The sequence below is a fragment of the Cupressus sempervirens genome, chromosome 1 (genome assembly GCF_028749045.1).
Source record: "Cupressus sempervirens isolate cs-2001-9-10 chromosome 1, ASM2874904v1, whole genome shotgun sequence".
NCBI lineage: Eukaryota > Viridiplantae > Streptophyta > Pinopsida > Cupressales > Cupressaceae > Cupressus > Cupressus sempervirens.
The window spans coordinates 695,550,259-695,572,512 of record NC_143118.1 but is presented as its reverse complement, the minus strand read 5'-3'; the positions used below and the strand labels follow the sequence as shown (position 1 = coordinate 695,572,512).

General features: G+C 32.5%; 1 protein-coding gene across 2 annotated transcripts; it reads right to left on the bottom strand.

Moving 5' to 3' along the window:
* Positions 1-8,218: 8,218 nt before the first annotated feature.
* On the bottom strand, positions 8,219-11,136 carry LOC149579846 (scopoletin glucosyltransferase-like). Of its 2 annotated transcripts, none has more exons than XM_089787279.1 (2): positions 10,250-11,136; positions 8,219-9,085 (listed from the first exon to the last, which is right to left on the bottom strand). In XM_089787279.1, the coding sequence occupies exons 1-2, from the start codon at positions 11,052-11,054 to the stop codon at positions 8,394-8,396; spliced, it is 1,497 nt and encodes a 498-aa protein (XP_089643405.1). In that variant the 5' UTR covers positions 11,055-11,136; the 3' UTR covers positions 8,219-8,393. The 2 variants fall into 2 exon arrangements, with proteins under 2 accessions (XP_089643405.1, XP_089643412.1); XM_089787286.1 differs by having other exon boundaries at positions 8,219-9,052.
* Positions 11,137-22,254: the final 11,118 nt, after the last annotated feature.

Sequence of the window (22,254 nt, the reverse complement as noted above, 5' to 3'; positions counted from 1 at the left end):
ACTCACAGTACCAACAATACACCTTTTTTGCATCATCTCTCTTCGCAACCCTAAAAACACTTATAACATGCGCTTCACTTTAGGGCTACTCCCAAAGGTAAACCGTACTAGGGTTTTACCATTCTTCGAGAAAATAGGAACCCCAAAAAAAATTTCGGGCCGATGCCCCGAACCCCACTATTGGGGTAGAGTGTACAGTACTCAAATATCTTAGTTCCCACATGTCTTCACCTGTCATTGAATCTTCCTAATATAGCTCTTACGTGTCATAGGAATCTGTCATAACCATTTTAGCCATGATCTCCTTACACATAATTCAAGATATCGACACATCAACATTATTTGCAAGAAATACATTTTACAAAACAAATAATAAGAATAGGAATTATACAAGGTTGAGACACCTTATTCCTAACAAATGTGTGTGTGTGTGTGTGTGTGTGTGTGTGTGTGTGTGTGTGTGTATGTATATGTATATATATATATATATATATATATATATAGTTTCATTCCTATTTTTGGAGGCCATGAAGATACCCTTCCATCTTCAATTGATCATCTCTTCAAACTTAGTCTTCTCTACCTAGTCATGTTATATATAGTGGAAGTTCTTTAGATCAACAATTTGGCAGTGTTTTCAACTTCATGCTTTAGTGGTGTTCTTCATGATCATCTTTTGTTCCTATCTTCTAGGGCATTCCCCAGTTTGGAGGCTTCTTCAGTCCTTCACTAGTTAGTTTTTTTCAGCATTTTTCCATCTATTTTTGGAGTAGGGTTTTTCTCATGTGGTTTTCTCCATTTCTCTTCTTTTTAGAGATATGGTTGTGCTTGGGTACCTCACCAGGCCTTGTTGTCGGGACCCAAATTTCCTTTCAGTAGTAGTTTCTAGGTTTTTAGTTACTTCCTAGTTTATCTTAAGGGGCGGGGGGGGGAGGGGGGGAGGGTTGTTAGAGGAATAAATTATTTTCTTAAATTAATTAAATCATATTTATTTAATTATTAAGTCACTTATTATCTCTAGTTTACTTAAGCTAAACTTTGGGCATATAATATGAACAATTTGACTTGTACACTCTCTAAATTTAGGAATTTTGTATGTAAGCACTAAAGACCTAGTCAATAGATATATTATCAAAAGAAAAATATCAACTGTAGAAAACAAGTATTCTCTTATATTAAAGAAACTAATAGAAAGATCTATCATTATCCTATTGAATGACCCCATAAGGAAAATATTTAGAAGATCAATTTCAACTAAAATACTAGCAAAATCAATTATGACCAAAGTCTTTGGTCATAGAACCCACCTTTAATAATGTATATAAAGTATTTACAATAACCTTATAAGCTTTATCATACAAAAATAAAGTGGAAGATAACGTAATCTTATTAACAAAAGTAAAAAAATAGTAGAAGAATTAAAAGAACTGATAGAAAAGTCCTAGGGTCATACTAAGAGGGAATATGAATCCTACCTCCAAGTATTGCCATCAGGTGCAACCTATTGATCATCTTCATTTAAATCAAATAAAACTACATAAAAGCTCTGACAAAAGGGAATAATTCTATTTTAGCTTCAACTATAGGAGATTACAACTACAAATCTTCCAGTGCAAGGAACATAAGGATAAAAATGAAAAAAAAAAGATTAATCTCTTCTTAGTAAAACAATCCTTACATTCTGTCTTTTCTTTTTCTAGAGGAATCATGTATGAGGTAGAAGTGCAACAACCCACTAAGAAACCTAATAGGAAAATGTTATAAACCCAAATGTATGTGCATTATGCTTTTTAAAATAGATAATATAGGTTTATTAAGCATAATTCCATCATTTCCTTAAAAGATTAACTGTGTTCTATTAGAATTATATTCCATCCTAACTTAACATCTTTTTATTCACTTTATGAGATTACATTACATAGAAATCACATTTATAACGTTGTTTACCTTAAATTATGTTTGTTATGTGCTTTATTACAATTACATTTCCATGGGCATAATCACAATGATTCTCCTACAATAAAATTATAATTTACATAAATATACATATGGAAATATAATATATGACATATGATAATGGCATGTACAACATAAAATATCATTAAGGCTTTGAAAATGATTGTGTGGATATAAAATCCATCTAGGCAACACAAATTGATTGAACCTTGATGAGAAAATATTTAAGATCCAACCACATGGAATGTAGAGGCCCATTCCCAATGATATAAGGAGGTATATATATCGAGGTCCCATAAAAAGTCAAGAATTTTGGAAATAGAGAACACGATGGTAACCAATCTCTAAATGTAAGACTAGAAAAAATAGAATCATAAAGCAAAGCAAGACTACAAGAAGAGAGATAATAAAACAAAATTGAAAAGTACTCTAGGTCACAAGTAGGATGAGTTTGATCACATATCCCTGACCCCGTAGATTATCCTAGTGGTCTCTTTGGATCTTGACCTCCAAGTAGGACTCATGTGGAACCAAACAATGTTCCTGAGGTCAAGGTAGTTGAGTCATATCTATCTCATAAAACATTTCTCCCAATCCCATTTGTAACCTATACAAGTTATATTTAGGTAGACATATTATACTTCCAAAATATATCCCCCCGGTTATTTTTATTTATTAGGTTATTTATTGAAATTATTAAGTTTGTTAATAGGTCAACCTAATAGCCACTTAAGGCCTTAACCCCTATTGAGAGCTACTCCCCTATATAAAACACATTTTATTTAACCCCTAAGATCAAAACCATTAATGATATGAATACATAAATCATATAAAAGGGTAATATAGTAATTTGAATTAGAAAATCCACATTTATTTCATTTTTTAAATCTATACATTTTTTTTGTTCCCTTAGTAATACAAAGCTATATAGTTAGTAGTTTTGATGATATTGCTATTATTTGGGTTGACAACATTTGGTTCCTTCATTTTTGGTTGACCGCAAGCTTTCAAATTTTCTCTAGGAGAGGTATTGTCATGTATTTTCAATTTGATTGTGGTTTACATAATTTATATAAATCTATTTTTACTTCACAATTCATATTATTTGGAGTCAATCTATGTAATTACTACATGTTTCATCTAAAAGTCTCTTAAAGTCTACTTGATTAATATTTTAAGGGGATGCAAAATATACCAAAAGAAGATCAGATTATTTGAAAAGTGTGATGGTTGAATTTATTTTGAGGCTCAGTAATAAGTACATAAAATTATTTGATGGAGTCATTGTGTGGAAAAGGAACAACAATTTAAGTGTATGACGTATGCTTCTTCTATAGAAATTTAGCTCATTATTTTTCTTATCCAATGTTTTATGTATCATGGCTTGAAATATTGTATCTTCTTAGTATCTCTTCAGCAAGTCCTTTGCAAGAGTATTAAGATTCCTTACCAAACGATCCTTTAAAACAAATATAGAATACCTAGTTCATTTAGTGGGAGTTAACTTGCACTATATTTTTTTCCGCACTATATTTTTTTTCTCACTAGATTTTCCACATAAAATATTTGGCATCCCTATATCAAATTTTCTAACCTCCACCTCCACTTGCACCCTTTCCTTTGAAGTTATTCAATTAGTTAATATGGTTTGATGTTTGATTTACATAAATGACATTATTTAAGTTTTAATACATCTTCATTTGTGCTCCTCCCATCTCTCATCATTTTGATGTGTTGAACATGGGCTATAAATGAAAAATATTAAATATAGGCCCAAAGATTTGAGAAACTCTAAAATGATATAGAGACACTAGATTTTTTCAAAGTAAATTTTTATTTGAGCATATTTTTCTCCCCATTCTTGGCTAGAAGGTTTTAAATTGTTAGATAAGCATATGGATGCATTTTTCAAAGTAAACTTTTGTTTGAACATATTTTTCCCTTGTTCTTGGATAGAAGATTTATAATTGTTAGATAAACATATCAATGCATTTTGTGATAAGATAGTGTAGAGTTTGGAAGATTAAAGTTCAACGTTTAAGATTTGCAAGTGTTTGTATATTTTTCAAAGTTTAGTTCTATTTTTCAATTAATTAAGCACATAACTGTATTTTACTAAATCATCGTTTATTCAGTTTCTACACATCAATTCTTATGACTCAATAATAGAAGCTTGAATAAAATATTATCAGAAATTGTCTTTTATACTCCTTTAGAGAGTTATGCATGTTGGATTATCATATTAGACAAGAAATATTGAAACTATAATGAGATTAATCTAATAATTTTTTATTTTTTTCAATTGTACTAAAGAGGAAATTAGATTAGAAATGCAAAGTTGTCATATTGCTATAAAGAAAATTGTCAACAATAATCTTTAACATTTTAACCATTATTGCTAAGGTTAAAATCTTGATGACAACATCTTATAGGTCTTCTCCACAAATATCTTTAGAAATTCATTTAAAAGATATTTTGTGTGATAAATCTTTTGACCTTACTCTAAATATTGTTCTTTCAATTTCATAATATAATAAAGCCTAAAAAGTCACTTCAATTTTTTATCCTTATTGTATATTTCATGAATATAATTACATGAATATAATTACCCCTAAGTTGTGCTTGATAACTTTTGGGAAATGCTTACCTCATGTGATATTTCCCAAAGTCCATACAAAATCTCATGAAGCATTCCTTTTGTATTACTAATGTCAATCATGCCCAATTCAATCCCACTCGGTCTATGTCAATATTGGATCCATGAATTTGTCACAAATGAAAATTGTGGGCCTTGGTTTGGATTGAATTTTACCTCTGCATTTTTGGACCTTTCATAGTCGGATTGCATTCTCATGGGTTCTACCATTTGTGTAGAACACGAAACATTTTTTAATTCATCTCACTCAAATCATTGTATCTATGTTGATGTTCAGCTTTCTAAGGACCTCAATAAGGCAATGGATATCCAAATCGATCACACTTCAATATAAAAGTGTAATAAATGAGAATGAGATTCCCACATGCGTTGACAACAAATTAAATTAAGAGAGAAGCGGAAAGAATTTGATCAAGAGAGAAGCAGACAGAAATTGATTTCAATACTAAATCAAGATAATCCATGAGGTAGTGTAACCACGTCAGATGAATAATACGTTTGAAAACAATTTAAAATGGTAAACTATGAATGCAAAGTTTTTCCATGACAAAGAATAGGATATATTTTCAAGTCTAAATTCATCCTGCAAGAGCTATAATTTTAATGGTCATAACATAAATGGCAGGAAAAAGAAGAAATTTGAAGGTAGAAATGGTAATGGTTGGTTTATTTAAAAAATTCCCAGGTGGAAATTATTGGAAGCGTTAAGCTGTTACAGCCGTGGTAGCATTGACACTTGTTTTACCCAGCGCTTGCCCCTCCTCACCTCCGCCATTCACCGCCATTACTCTAGAAAACACCTAATATTGTGATTATATTGATATACCTTGTGCTTGCCATATGCGCTTTTATCTTCATTGGGCACAGTTGTTACATCAACAGGCAGATCAGAGGTGTTGCATCTCAGGAGTCTCATGACCAGGAACTCAACAAATTGCTCGGCGAGGAACTTAAGAAAGATCGTCTATGTTCATGAATAGGGCCCAAGATCATCCCTGTGACGGACCAGGTAACCATAAGACAACTTCCATAACACTATTTGCACATGATCTGACTTGGAAAAAAATTCAAGCATTATAAAGAGGCGATTACTGTAAATTTCCTAGCATGTGTTTGCACACGTGGTCAAATGTTACATGCGCAAGTTTCTATTTTTCCATAAGCTTCACTGTGGGTGCCTTCGTGTTGCAGGTGAATGAGCGAAGATAACATCGACTGAGCAGCTTAAAGTTCAAAATGGGTACGCAGAAGTACCTTTGATGGATTGGGCGGCAAAGATTCAAATTGAATTCACACTTAACAGTAGCAGCGATGGTCACAGAAAATTCACGGAAATGTAGACGGAAACAAAAGGTTGGGTGGGCCCACAATAGGCACTCGAAGCAGTCAACGCTTTGAGTGTGCTGGTAAAGCCGGGCGTTCCCCGCCAATGTTGTTGTCAATTCCTTGTTGAGTTTGTTTTCCAAGAACATCTCTTCATTCCAGCTGCCTCCTAACCGCCTTGTGTGTTTCCTTCAAGAATACCTCAGTTCTTTTTAACTACCACCTTCTTTTGTAATTGACCGAAAATTTCTTATTGCTTATTAAAATAGATTTATTTCTTAATTCTATACCACTTCGAAATAATAAATGGAGGTTTTTACTTGTTAGCAATAATTACAAATCCATCTATTCATATGATTCTAACAATAGCAAGAATTCATATTCTTTTGTCTCAATCATGTATAAAAAGATATTATAAGCCATGGGAATAAGCATAAAAAAATTAAACAAGAGATTTACATTTTTGTTTTTTCCTAGCCTATCTTGGTTTTGTGCCCTATTCAACAGGTTAAGACCTAAGACATATTTCAGTCTACTAGAAACCCTATTTTGGTTAACACTTAGTATTTAATGATTGGCATTGTTTATGATGTATAATGTATTTGATATATATTTTTGGAATATTTTAATTATAAAATAGTATTTTATAGTGAAGATTATTTATTCAAATAATATCATACAATTTTTATTTTATATTGAGAAATTATTTTTGAGATTATATTAAATATTTATTCAAATTATATATAGTAAATGTATTTTTATGTTCTATTATAATTTTTAAATCAAATTAATATATCTCAATTATATTGAGGTCATCTTTTTTAAAGTATACAAAGGTAAATTAACTTTATATGACAATTATAATGTAGTGTATCATTTTTATCAATATATTAATTGAAAAATTCATTAAAATATTTAACCAATCATAATTGAAATAAATCAATTATATAAAATTTCAAATAAATAAATATTTACGACAACTTTAGTCATAATCAAATAACTAAATGATACTCATGAGTGCACAATTATTGATTCATTGAATAGAGGTGAATGCAATAGTACATTTCCTAGGACAAGTACAATAACATCATCATACCTTCACACTGCCAAACTCACTAAGTAACGATGCTATCAAATAAAAACATCAATTTTTGATGTCTTACCTACTCTGCATAAATAAGTCATGTAAAGTAGTGGACCACAGTAGTTTATGTTTTAGGTTCCTATGATGCTAGAGATCTCAGACTCCGTATCCTTAAAAGATTAGTTTACTTGGTTTTATGTAATCAGGGGGTAGTCTGCCTTTCATAAGATTTTTGGAGAATGATAGTAATGTGGAGCTCCCATGTCTTAGGAAATATGAGACGAGTAGAAGATGATAATTTATTGTGATAGTGATGCGGGAAATATCCTCAATAAAACTAGGAAGAGTGATTTGGAAAATTTTCTTGAGTAAAATCAACAATCAAAAGATGATATTTATGATTTTAAGCTGAAATTGCTACATTTTAAAAGTTAATCATTAAATAAAATGAATTAATTAAGCTATTAATAATTACAAATCAATTGTCAAGATTTCTTATATTTATCAATAATAAAGTTAACATGTTGAGATAGCTATTCAACAATTTCAACAATATTGTTTATTTGTTCAAATAAGTTCATTGTAACATTACATTTTTTATATATTAGAAATAAGAGTTTTAGAACCAAAAAAAACACCAGAGTATCAATACAAATATACACAAGGAGGCCAAGCCTCACCCAGAAGAGAAAGTATCAATTGAACATACAAAGCAACAAAAGGAGGAAAAGCAAAACTATCTAGCTGAGAAGATCATAGTGATTGTCAACCTAGGGAGTCCAGCCTAAGGGACCTTCCATCCAAACTATACTTTTATCCCCTTTAAAAACATTGTGAATTAATATTCTTATCAACATTTATGGTAAGAGAAAAAAAGGCTTTAATTTTATTTTTGTTTATTGGATACCACAATTAAAATAGATATACATTTTAGATCTAAAGTCCATACATGATTGTATGAAATTTTGGATACAACATCTAATTCAACTAAATGTAAATATTACATCTAGAGTCACTATATGATTTGAAATTTTAGACACAAAAATCAACTAAATTAAATGTCTTCCTACAAATATTCAATATATAATCTCATATGAAACCTTACACACTACTGCATCTAAGAGAAATTCCATACCATTAAACTAAATCTCTTCTCTAGAAAAAAAATATAAACAACTAATTGTATTTTAAAGACAATATAACTTTTTCAAAATAAATTTTTATTTATCAAATCCATAATAAACAACCAAAATACAAAACACCATATTAGACAACTTTGCTCCTACCAAATTAGACTACTTCACTCCGACTACTACTAAAGTACAGAAACAATAAATCTCAAACTGAATGAACAGACCAATTTCTACACACAAATTAGCAAAAACATGATTTCTCTTGCCTCATCTTTAATAGCTTGTGCATTTCACTTGCAAACCCTTGCACATGCATTTTTGAAGACCCTCCATCTCCAACAGCTCTTTTGGCCATATCCCTGAGCTTCTTCGCAACCATTTGTACCTCTTTACCTTTTTCATCACTAAGAACCTCTCTCAAAACCTCCTTCACCTTTTCTTCATTTGGAAACCCACTAAGATGTTCACACAACTGAATCCCCACTTCCATTTCTGCCAAAATCTTCATATTGAAAAAATGGTCAGCAAACATAGGCCATCCGACAATGGGAACACCAAGGCTTAAGCTCTCAAGCGTAGAGTTCCACCCGCAGTGGTTCAAGAAGGCACCCACAGAGGCATGTGAAAGGATCAAGAGCTGCGGTGCCCAACCCCATATGACCACCCCTCGTTCCTTTGTACGCTCCAAAAAGCCCTCTGGAAGATAGTCTTCTTTACTTGAGCTCTCAGATTCAATAACTCTAATGGCCCAAATGAAAGGTTGTTGGCTGCTTTCTATACCCCTCGCCAAGGCCTTTAGTTGCTCTTTTGAAAGGTTGATCACACTCCCAAATGAAACGTACACAACAGATCCAGTTCTCTGAGAGTCTAGCCATTGGACCAACTCATCTGTAGCAATGTCTGCAATTTTCCCACGTGTGCTAACCTTATTACCTATAGAAAAGGGAAAAAGATGAAAACAAATATTTACATTAAACACTATATATAGAAAGAATTTTTGTCATGAAGGTTTTAGTTTATTCATATATTTATTCATTTTGGCCACCCTTAAACATCAGACACTAAGGAAATTTAAACATTAATTTCTTAAATTGAATTACTGATCAATAATAGGAAAAAAATATTAACATCAACTTTAACTCTTATATCTAGCCTTCTAGGTAAATGTAGTAGCACCAACCCAAACTTTTTTTTTTTTAAATCAAAAATTATTTAACACCAAATCCACATCAACCCAAATTTCTCATGTCTACATAAAGAATTCTGATTATCTAACTTGACATTAACATGAACCTAAACTCTTCATTTCTATATAAATGTTCTTATCTAATTGCACTAAACCATACAATGTCTATAAGATTTATTAGTAGTCTAATTACTAAACTATTAAATGTGAACTTGTGCATCCTAACAATCCCATCCCACTTAAACTATATTAAAAATAAGGAAATGACATATACATTCAAAGTAAGCCTCTTTCATTAGATAAATGTCTTGATTATCTAACTCTTGATCACCCACAAACCATTTCATCTCTATCCCCATTCAATTCTTTTATAGAACCTTATTAGCACTTCCATATCAAAGGAGAGAAGTAAAAGTTCAAAATAATATATTTACATGGCAAACAAAACCAAAAGAAGAACTTAAATAATAATCTTTTTAGTCTATATGATACATTGGAACTAAGATTCTTGTGAACCACTAGTCTTGAAACATTGGTAGAGTAAGTAAAACATCTAGATACAATGACATGTGAAGTGTGTCATTCATTTTCATGAGAGATTGGTCTTTGTGAACCACTAGTCATAAAACATGGGTGGGTGAATTAAAATATAGACTACACACCTATATGCAATGTGTGCTAATTGTAGAATTCATTTTGTTGAGAGACAGGTTCTTGTGAACCACTACTCATAAAACATAGTTAATAAATTCAACTGAGAGCTACACACCTAGATGTAATGAATACTAGATATACCATTCATTTTCCCCAGAAATATAAAACATATGTCCATGAATTCAACTCGAAAAGCTACCACAATTTCCGACCTCACTAACTAAAACAACTATTTTACCAAATCTGCTAATACTTACCAGCCCCAGCGAAATAACTCATGGGAAGCAGAGGTCCAATGGCCCACACCGGTTTCCCCGTAAGTTTCCTCAGGTACTGGAGATACTCGGGCTCCAAATCCTCGAAAGTATTAAGAATCAACCCCGACCCTCCTTTCCCCACGATCTGCAACATCGGCAAAAGAAACTTGGTGATCGGATTCATCTCATCTGCTCTCCAGTAATCCTCATTTATCTCATTCCTCTTGAAACTCATCGGCCTTGGAAGATCCAACCTCAAAACAACACACTCCTCGTCCCCCCCTCGTTTCTCCAAACTCCCCTGCAAGATCGACCGCGCAGCCGAGTTCGAGCCACTCACTCCGAGGGCCCCGCACGGGTTAAACTCCACGCAAGAAATGTTAAACTTTTCCGCGCTCTCTATCGCCCACTCCATGAACGAGTCGAACACAATACAAACCGGCGGCGCCTCCAGTTCATGCTGTTGAAAAAGCGGCTCCATCCAATCATGGAATGGCTGTTGGAGCTTTTTGGCCAGCGCAAAAATGCTGCCATGTGACCGTGGGGGACAAACATCGGAGCTCTCTTTGCCCTCTGGGAGGCCCTCAACGGGAGGAGTAGCAAGGACTAGGAGGCGAAGATCAACACCACTATTTACAGATTCGTCTACGAATTCTCGCAGACGTGGCACGTTTGCGGGGGTTGTGACGTAAGTGACGGTGAGACCTTGGGAAGCCACAAGCCTCGAGAGCTCCAATAGAGGAATGTAGTGACCCAGTGCAGGAAAGGGGACGACCGCTACGTGTGGCTTCTGGAGTCCGGCCATTGACGCTGGCAAATCAAGGAACTGAAAGCACTAACAACTTTTAAAGGGGCACCGCGAGATGAGAGTGGCAACTAAATCGCGTGCATCATCAGTTACAATTGTCTCTTTATTTGAGTGCCCACCGGATGCATTTGACTAGCAGATAGATGGGAACTGGATTTCTATTTAATGCGCTAAAAAAGATGTGATGTAGAGTTCATCCGTACTGGCAGTTATTGAGGTGGCTGAACGAGTACTGGGACATTTAGTTGTATACTGACGTGGTTGTCACTGGTTTTAATTTGCATGTAACCCTATTATTGAGGGTGGTTGACGGAGTATAATGATATTTATGGTTGTGGAGTATGTTAGTTGTAGTGGTAGTTGAGTACTAGGACATGTGTGTTGGTTGTTGTGGTAGTTGAGTTTTAGGAAATATATGTTTTGTTGCTATAGAATGTTATTGGCTTTTTTGAATTGGCATGGAATAATTCATTTGCACTTTAGTGAAAAACATATTGCTAACAAACAATAGTATGTTAGCCAATTATAAGTGTTTGCAAATTACTAACATATATTAAAACATTATTATTGACCAGTTGTTCAACTAGCAAGAAGAGCCAAAAAGACAGAGGCACCCTAGTATGTCTTTGATATTTGTGGAGATGACTCAAGCCTAGACACTCATCCCAAACTGATCAAAAGGAAGAAGCTCGTAACACATGACAAAGTGGTCAACATGATTTCCAACTCAATATTTCATTCTACTGCTACGACTTTAGCCTATTCGAAGACTATTGTATGATACTTCATATAACTATTAGGTGACACTTTTATCTATCATATAACATTTGAACCATCAAATCTAGAAATGAGCAAAAACTAACATAAAATGCTTAAGATAGATAAAAATTTTAGTTACTCACTGCCTAGGGGCACTAACAATAATGGTTGGGGTACATAAAATAAAAATGCACAAATGAATTGAAAATGACCTTTGGGCCCCCTTATATAGTATTTTGACCTAAGTTTTCAAAGTTTTGAATTTCCTCAAACATTCCACCCTTACTTAATTTCAACATCCTAGATTAATTTGGGATTAAAATTAAAATCTAGATTCATCTTGATTGTCAAAATTGCAATTTAAATTTTCCTTCTTCTATGAGTAGATGACAGACCCTTTTGAGGCAAATCTTTCAATTTTTCTATTGCATTCACAATTCCTTCATTTCTTCATAATTTCTACTCTCTTCATGCTTTCCTTCTTCTTTTTCATTCGTTCTATTTCCTTTTTCCTTTCTTCTTTTTTTTGACCTAATTCTCATGATTTATCTTTCTAGTCAACCTTTGTCAAACTGAGGAATATTATCAATGCTGAACAGTCAACCTTTACTCTTGATGCACAAAGGGCTCTAAATAGCTAGGGCCATCAAAACACCTAATTATTCAATGACCTCATAGAGTAAATGTCATGCCCAAACTACGAGGGCAAAAAAACACAAATATTTTTTTTTATTAATAATTAGAATGCTCTAAGTTTGATAAGTTTGTGAGCAAAGTTAAAGTAGAGGTTCTCTACATTTCATCTTAAGTTTATAACTTGTGGAGAATACATCATTAAGATTTGAACTTTCGTTATTAGATTGATATCATTCATTAGCTACGTTATTACATTAACTTCACAAGAATACACTAAAATTATTTAAATAACAAATTAAATGAATTCAGGTTTAAAATTAATTGAAATATCTAATCAAATAAAATCTACATTTAAACTTATTTTAAATAGTCAATTAACCTTTAAAATTAAAGCTAATTAAGACTCAAAAATCAAACTAACTTTAATACTAAAACTAACTAAACTTTAACTAATCATTAAATTATAACTTTCTAAGTTAATTAAACAACTAAATTAATCTAAAACTAAACTAACTAAATCTAATATAATCTAACGTAACATCCTACTAACATCATACTAATAAACTAATACTATTACAAAACAAACTAAACTACACTTAAAATCTTAATATTAAACTAATCACAAATCTAAACTTAATTACATTTTAAACTAACTCTAATGCAAAACTCAAAAAAAATTAAAAAGAAAATACCATACTAAAACTTTAATTTAAAAAAATTACTAAACTAAACTAACATCATTACTAAGCTATACTGATCTATACCAACCTATACTAACCCCAAACCTACACCACCCACCCCCTAAACTCTCTTCCCAAACAAGCCTGGGTGGATTCCTAAACTTCCCCACATGTCAAAAACTACGAGGGCAAAAATAGTAAACACAATAGAAGAAAATAACACAGAGAACAAGAACAAGGATAGAAGTAACACCAATTACTTTATTGATTCATCAAGTTGTCCACATCCATGCCCGACTGTGAGGCCTTCTGGGTTATGAGCAATACAAAGATTACAAATTCTAGATCCACGATCTCTGCTGAGTGAACTCTAAATTTTCTCTTGAGGATGTTCTTCCTAAACTCTCCAAGTCCTCACTAACCTAACCTAAATACCCATATTTATACTTGCCAAAATAACTTATAGAAGATTCTTGATCTTTACATTATAGAAGGCTAACCTCAAAATGGTTTGCACACATCCCAAGACAAGATCTTTACATTAAATTAATGATCTAAATTAAATGCACAAGTTTGCTCCAATTAAGAACCAATCACACACAAAATCATTCAAAGAAGGAATAAAGTATTAGCAACTCAATCAGGTTCACTTGGCACAAGAACGAATGCTCGACTAACACTGGACAACTTGGCACATATAGGCATGCTTGGCCAACACTAGAGTGAAGGATTTTAGGAATACAAATCCACAAAACCCTGAGAATACTTGCATGCAAGAAATTTTTATAGAGAAGAAAAAGCAAAGAAGTGGCAAGGGTTTTTCTCTGAGAATATGCAAAAATTATATTATCAGACTAAAAATAAATGAGAGACAATTACAAAAGATCAATCCTTATAGAAGGAGATCAAAAACCTAAAAGGGAAATCGTAAGAGGTAAATGACATTTAATTATTAAATGAAAATGCAAATTGCATAAAGTGAAACCTTAATAAGGGAGTAAAGGTAATTTAATAAATAAAATTAATAAAGAATGTGCATGTGTCAAATACAACAAACTACCCATAAGCTATTTGTATAATGACACATCACACTGAGTGAACTGTGAAGTAAGCAAGAAGGAATCCATCTTCTCATACCAAGCCTAAGGGGCCTATTTGAGACCGTATAAATACCTTCAAAGAAAAAAAAGTCTATTGAAAAAGGCACTTTTCATGCCCGTCCCTATGAAGATGCAAGAGAGAGTACAAGGCGAATAGAATTCATCTTGGCAATAAGAGAAAAGCTCTCGGAGTAATCAATACCCTCAACCTGTGAAAAACCCTTTGCAACAAGACGTGCCTTGTACCTATCAATAGAACCATCTACAACATTTATGGTAGAGTACATCTACCGACACCAAACAAATTTTCATCTTTTGGAAGAGGATAAATATCCCATGTGTGGTTCTTCATCAAAGAAGAATACTCCTTATCCATATCTCTATCCCATTCTTAGTGTCCTATCTCTAGTGAAAACTCTTTGGATCATTGGAAATGGCATTACTCAAGAGTCCAGTACTAGAAGTTTGAGCATGAGTGCAACAAGAATCTATAGGATCACCTACCATAGGTCTTGTTGCATCAACAATAGCACAAGCCTACTTGGGCACTCGTTGAACAACTAGTGGAGTTGATGAGGTGGGATCAATATCAATATATTCCTTAGAGGATGCATAATCTTATGGAGTAGTCGAGGAAGTACTAGGTAGAGAGGGAGAAGGTGGTGATGGTGGCTCCATCTGAGAATAAAACTCATCAAATTGAGCATCTCATCATAACAAGAAATCTCTAGAATTAGGATCAAACAACATGTACACCTAAACATCCTCATGGTAGCCAACAAAGATGAGTGATTGACTCTTCCTCTCCATGAATTTCCATGGAGCATCTGGAATAGATGCCCAAGCCTCACTACCAAAAATGCAAAAAGTAGAAACATTTGGCTTGACATGAGTCCAAGCCTCCTTGGGAGTCATGTGTCACAATGTCTTGTGAGACATGTGATTCTGAATATAATTGGCATAATTGATATCCTTAGCCAAAAATGAAGAAGTCATAGCTCGAGATTGTATCATACAATCGGTCATCTCCCGTAATGTCTTTTTCTTTCTCTCTACAATCCCATTATGCAAAGGGGTATGGGGAACTATGAACTAATGTTGTAAACCATGCCTAGTGCAAATATCTTTAAAAGAATTTAATTCACATATTCCCTCCCATTTTCAATGCATATACGCCTAACAAAATGACTAGACTGCTTCTCTACAAATATCTTAAAGATTCTAAATGAATCAAAGACATCAGACTCGTACTTCAAAAAGTACACCCATTTGTGTCCAGAGAAGTCATCTATGAAGGAAAGCACATATCAAGGACCTAAAAAAGATGGAGTGGGGAATGACATAAGATCAATGTGTATCAAATTCAATGGTGCCTTAGCACATGTGAATCTACCTACCATAAATGAATCTCTATGATGTTTTCCAAGTGCACAACCTTGACAAACACTTTCAGTACAAGAGATCTGAGGTAGACCAATCATTAGCTCCTTTGTACTCATTTGGTGTAGACATCTATAGTTGACATGGTCAAAACACTCATGCTAAAGCTTTCTCACTATGCTCACATGAGAAATAAGAGGAACAACTATGTTATCACAGCTCTCAAAGGCATTAAATTGATATAAGTGAGACTATAGATTGATACTCCTAGTAGAAACAACCAAGTCAGGATCATAGAGGTCTTGAATAACGACATCATTTGGTGAGAACTCAATTATCTTTCCAAAGCCAGAATACCAAATTTGAAAGACAGACATGAGGTTCCTAGAAATGGTCAGAACCAATAGATCATCTTGTAGTGAACCACCCTCTAAAGAGATAGCTCCTAAACCTGTGACTAGAAGCTGTGTAGATTCACCAACTGCAATTTGTGTCATAACACTTTGAGTAAGTGAGGTAACCAAATCAGGTGAATGTGTCATGTGATGTGAAGAACCTGAATCAAGAATCAAAGTAGTAGTAGAAGACAATGCTCATGCAGAAAGAGCATGTCCTTTCCCTTAAGGAGGAGGTGGTGACTTCAGATAAGCAATATTGTGATGTTGCATGGTTTCCTCTAAAGCCTCAAGACATTTCCTTAAAAAATAGTAATTACCTTTGCTGAAATATCTTCTTTTTTGTCGACTATTGTGACATATATATTTCATCACTACTCGCAACACTTGAAACTTCCTAAGGAGTTCTGTAAATATATTTTCTCTATGCAAATAAATCCTCAATTTTCATGATCTCCTTTATAAGAAATGAACCACCCCCTTTTGGTTCTTGAGCTTGGTCAATTACTAGGACCCAACAAACCTCCTCCCTATGAATTTATTCATCTAAGTTTTCAACCTCAACCTATGAGATATTTTCTTCTCCATCACATTATTTAATATCATCTACCAATTGAAGGTCCACTATAAATTTTTTATGCTTTCTTTTTTCTTTTTATTCAACTCTTTATTACTTTTGCTAAAACTTCCTCTATTGCTACATTGAACAAGTACTCAATTTTTTTGATCTCCTTCTCAAGTAATTCCAACTTTCCATTAAGTTCCTAATTGAAAAGTAGAACTATAGTCATCTTTGCAATATTTTTCCAACTTATGCTCATCTATTATATCAACATCCCTTGAAGAACAATTCTTTAATAATGCAAAATTTCTCTTTCTTATCACTAGTTTTATCTCCTCCAAGGCATCTAGTACTTTTTGCTCCAATTTTTTCATTTCCCTCTAAAATTTCAGGAGATTAATTGGGAAACTAATATACTAAGGGTGGGGGGTGAACCAAGATCTGTAAAACGTTTATCCCTTAAAATAACTTGAGTGAATTCACCATATTTTCCATCCCATATCTAATTCATGCATAACATAACTTGTAAAAGCAAAGTGTTGTAATAATTAGATCTAACTATCCATCACATGCATGAATTATAAACACATAACACAAAGATTTGGTTACCTAGAAGCCTTCCAAGGTGAAGGTAACACTAGGATGAGGATGCCACCCATAAATCTTCACTACTACAGTAATAAAGTTAACCTATTAGGGTTATAATTTTGACCACTTAGATTAATCTACCCTATGAGGGGTCTACCCTATTAAAGGCTATTAGGACTATTAGGTCTTACCTTGTGAGAGGATTTCACACTTATAATAAAGTAAGGTCTCAGTTAAGAGATTTTAAAAGTTCTAAATTAAAATCATTGTTAAGAGATTATCCCTGGTTCAATCTGTTAGAACTATCTTAGTACCTAATCCTTTGGTCTACACTGTAATTTCCAATTACAAATCTCCTCCTTCCAATCTTAGATTTGATCTCCCATCTAATATGTCTTTACTCAATCCTTCACTATTTAATAAGGTTTCTATACTCTATTCTTCTTAGCTATCTCAAGCATGCAACATCCAAAACTTAACTCCTTTGCTTCCTTCAAATGCTTTGCAATCTCTTATGCAATAACTCATTCCACTTCTTTATAAAAATAAGGTTTGGATCTTCCTATTTAAATACTTCTAAATACTTTTCTAGATGCCTTATTTTTTCCTCTTCATATGATTGTTTGTTCACCTCTCATTGGGATCAGTGATTCACATCAAATATGTAACAACCTCTATAACAAACTCTATAATTATTAAATGTCATGCCTATGTCAGCTTGAAATGATTTAGCTCAAAGTTTGTAACATTTTAGACTTTAATGTCTACTCTGTGTTGCTTGGCACTAACTCTCTCTAATGCTTGGTCATAACTGTTCTCCATTCAATTTCTTGACCTAAAATGAAAATACTCAGTGACCAAAGACTTTCTCAGATACTATAGATCTTGACATATAAATATTTATTTACATGTCTTCCACAATATTCAACCTCTATAGAGTAGCTTGGTCATGGTGATAACCAACTGACTCTGCTTCATATATGATTAAGTGTTTTACACTAATAGATAACAAGATTTAGAGATCCCAACATAAAATACAATCATCCATCTTCTCTTTCTCGCCTTCTCCATGATAGGGATCATTAAAACCCAACCTATAACTAACCCTTAGTTCTTCCTTATTCCTTCAATCAATAAATTTTGGTCATTCGAGTTCTCACCATTTTAGGACTCTTTCACACCCTTTAAACTTAGTGCTATCTTCGACTTGATTTGGTTCCTCCACCACCTTAAGGGCTTTGCTAACTTCATGGACAACCACCACATATACTCCTACCTCACATACTAATCCTCTATCGATATTACCATCTTCAATTTGAGACCAACAACTCATGGCTGGTATGCCCAGACCACTACCTGAGTTAGCTAGATTAGGATCGATAATTATCATCTCCCTCCTTACTATTTCTCACTAGAAACTCCCGTTCATTTACTCCCCTCACAAGGCAATTTGAATGGGCATGTTAGACTTGACATATACAGACAACACATCACCATGACCTAGGTTAACCCACATTGGTGTCTGCACCAGCAAATGACCTTCTTCTTAGAGCATTTTCTTGATATCCATGAGGGGATGATTGTGTGCCCTTTCTACTTGAGCTATTTCTTGAGCCACACGCTTTGTATCCCCCTCGAGTCCTTTAGAGTGGGTTCACATAGGTTGCATTGTCAAATAGATCACCACTTGGTTAGAGACAATTGGATTTGTCGCCTTTGTACTCTATCTGAGATAGAGATCAAGATCCATTTCATCATTAAAAAATAATCTTATGATATTTTCATCCCTAAAAAATAGTCTTGTGATATTCTCATCACTAAAAAAAATCTTGTGATATTTTCATTACTAAATAATAATCTTGTGATATTATCATCCCTAAAAAATAAACTTGCTATATTGTCATCACTAAAATAAATTTGAAATATATATCACTAAAAAATAAACTTAAAATATTATCATTACTAACAAATAAATTTTTGATATTATCATCAATAAAAAAATAAACTTGTGGTATTTTTATCACTATAATCTTTTGATATTTTCGTCACTAAAATATAAATGTCTTATATTATCATGAGTAATAACTAAAATTGTGATATTTTCATTACTAAAAAATAAAATTTCAACATTATCATCAAAGAAATTAAATTTGTGGTAATATCTTTACTAAAAAATTCAATTTGTGCTAGTGATTACTAAAAAATAAACTTGTGATATCACTATCACTAGAAAATTAACCTTGATATTATCATTACTAAAATAAAAAATTTATATTGTCATCACTAAAAAATAAACTAATGATATTATCATAAAAACATAGACTTGCAATATTGTTATCGCTAAAAAATAAACTTTCAATATTGTCATAAAAGTAACTTGTGATATTGTTATCACTAAAAATTAAAATTGTGATATTATCATCACTAAAAAATAAAATTGCAATATTATTATCACTAAAAAATAAACTTGTTATATGGTCATCACTAAAATAAACTTGTAGTATTAGCATTAATAAAAATAAAAGTAAACTTGAGCTGTTATCTCTAAAAACTAAATTTATTATATTGTCATCACTAAAACATAAGCTAGTAATATTGCCATCACTCAATAACAAACTTGTGATCTTTTCATCACTAAAAAAAAAAAATTTGATATTGTCATCACTAAAAAAAAACTTGCAATAGTGTCATCACTAAAAAGTAAACTTTCAATATTATACATGACATAGTATGTGATGGAGCATGGCCTCTAGGTGCTAATAAGTTGCAGTGTAGTCACTGCCCAAAGACAAGGCATGTTAGTTTTTTACATAGGAGTGGACAACCAATGCAAGAATCCTAAACTTTCATTGATCTAAATATATACTTCTTGTCATGTAAATTTTCATCCATCTCACCTTTCCAATTGTGAGCTTTGTCATTATTCTTTTTCAAAGGTTGTTGTGATACTCATCAAGTGGTGTCCATAACTTTTTCCATCCCTCACCATCCACTAAAATTAATGCTTTTACAAGGACATTTATATAAGCTTTGAAATTATTACATCTTCTAAATTATTTGGATTTTGTACCTAGCCATGGGTCAAAGTAGATTGAATACTATTGGAGCACATGTTGTATATGCATTCTTCATTTGACATCAATGAGATTGATTACTTTCTTCATTAACAAATTTTTTTGGGCAACATTCACAATGGTTGTATTAAAAGGGATTATCCTTCCCCCTTTATGAATAAGCCACCATCAACTTACTAGAAGGCTTATATTGTCAATTTCCTTGAACTTTGGGTTATTAGTCAAATTCAACTAGCTCAATTCTCTTTAATTTTAAAAAATTGGGAAAAACTTACAAGATTAAAGAGAAATCATACCAAAATTTCCTCTATAGTGGGCCCATTTTATTACTCCTATTTACCAATTCAACTTATGTGATTATTTTTGGAGGATACTTCGGTATTATGCCATAAGAATCATATATATAGATGTTTTTTTGAGAAAGAAAAAAAGTCCTATAAAATTTTTAGAATACAATGCTTGTGTACACTATTTAAAATAATAATGTATTTATGTAACCTATTTATTAATAGGTGAGTAAAAAACACCCAATAAAGAGTAACATGATTAGATGATTGAAATATACTTTTTAATCATATGCATGACATGGTATATGATGGACATGGCCTCTAGGTGCTAATAAGTATCACTGTAGTCAATGCCCAAATACAAGACATGTGAGCTTTTTACATAGGAGGGGGCAACCAATGCAAGAATCATAAACTTTTTTTCATCTAACTATATACTTCTTATCATGTAAAATTTCATCCATCTCATCTTCTGAGTTTTGAGCTATGCCATTATTATTTTGCAAAGGTTTGTCTGATACCAATCACATGGGGTCCATACCTAATTCCACCCCCCACCATCCTTTCATATTAATGCTTTTACATGGACATTTATATAAGATTTAAAACTATTGCATCTTTCTAAATGATTTAGATTTTGTACCTAGCCAAAGGTGAAAGTAGATTGAATACTATTGGAGCACTAGTTTTGTATGCATTCTTCATTTGACATTGATGAGATTGATTAATTTCTTTATTTAATTTTTATTTTTATTTTGTTGGAAACATGCATAGTGGTTGCATAAAAGAGATTATCCTTCCACACTTAGGAATAAGTCACCATCAACTTATTAGAAGTCTTCTTTTGCTAATTTCCTTAAACATTTGTTTATTAGTCAAGTTCAGATAGCACAATTCTCTTTAATTTTGACAAAGTGAAACAAATTTACAAGATTAAAGAGAAAGCATACCAAAATTTCGTCTCAATGATCCCATTTTATTAATCTTGTTCACCAATTCAATTTATTGATATAATTTTTGAATACGTTTTGGTATTATACCATAGGAATCACATATATAGATGTTTGTTTGAGAAAGAAATCAAGCCCTATAAATTTTTTAGAATAGAACACTTATGTAAACTATTGAAAACAATAATGTATTTATGTAGCATATTTATTAATAGGTGAGTAAACAACACCCATTAAGGATTAACATGATTAGATGCTCAAAATATATACTTTTTTGTGATATGCATGACATGGTATATGATGGAGCATGACCTTTGGGTGCTAATAAGTTTCACTATAGTCAGTGCTCAAAGACAAGGCATGTGAGTATTTTACATAGGAGGGGAAAACCAATTCAAGTATCCTAAACATTTCTTCATCTAACTATATACTTCTTATTATCTAAATTTTCATCCAACCAATCTTTCCAATTGTGAGCTATGTCATTATTCTTTTGCAAAGGTTGGTGTGATACCCATCGTGCAGTGTCCATACCTTTTTTCATCCCTCACCTCCCTCTCAAATTAATTCTTTTACATGGACATTTATATAAAATTTGAAACTATTTAATCTTTCTAAATGATTTGGATTTTTTACCTAGCCAAGGGTCAGAGTAGATTTAATGTTATTGGAGCACCAGATGTATATGCATTCTTTATTTGACATTAATTAGATTGATTACTTTCTTTATTTAATAAATTTTTTTGGCAATATGCACATTGGTTGCATTAAAAAGGATTATCCTTC

Coding starts and splice junctions, on each gene's coding strand:
- LOC149579846 (XM_089787279.1), bottom strand. CDS start 11,054: ATGGCCGGACTCCAGAAGCCACACGTAGCGGTCGTCCCCTTTCCTGCA. Junction 9,086..10,249: donor GAGTTATTTCGCTGGGGCTG/GTAAGTATTAGC, acceptor CCTTTTCTATAG/GTAATAAGGTTAGCACACGT.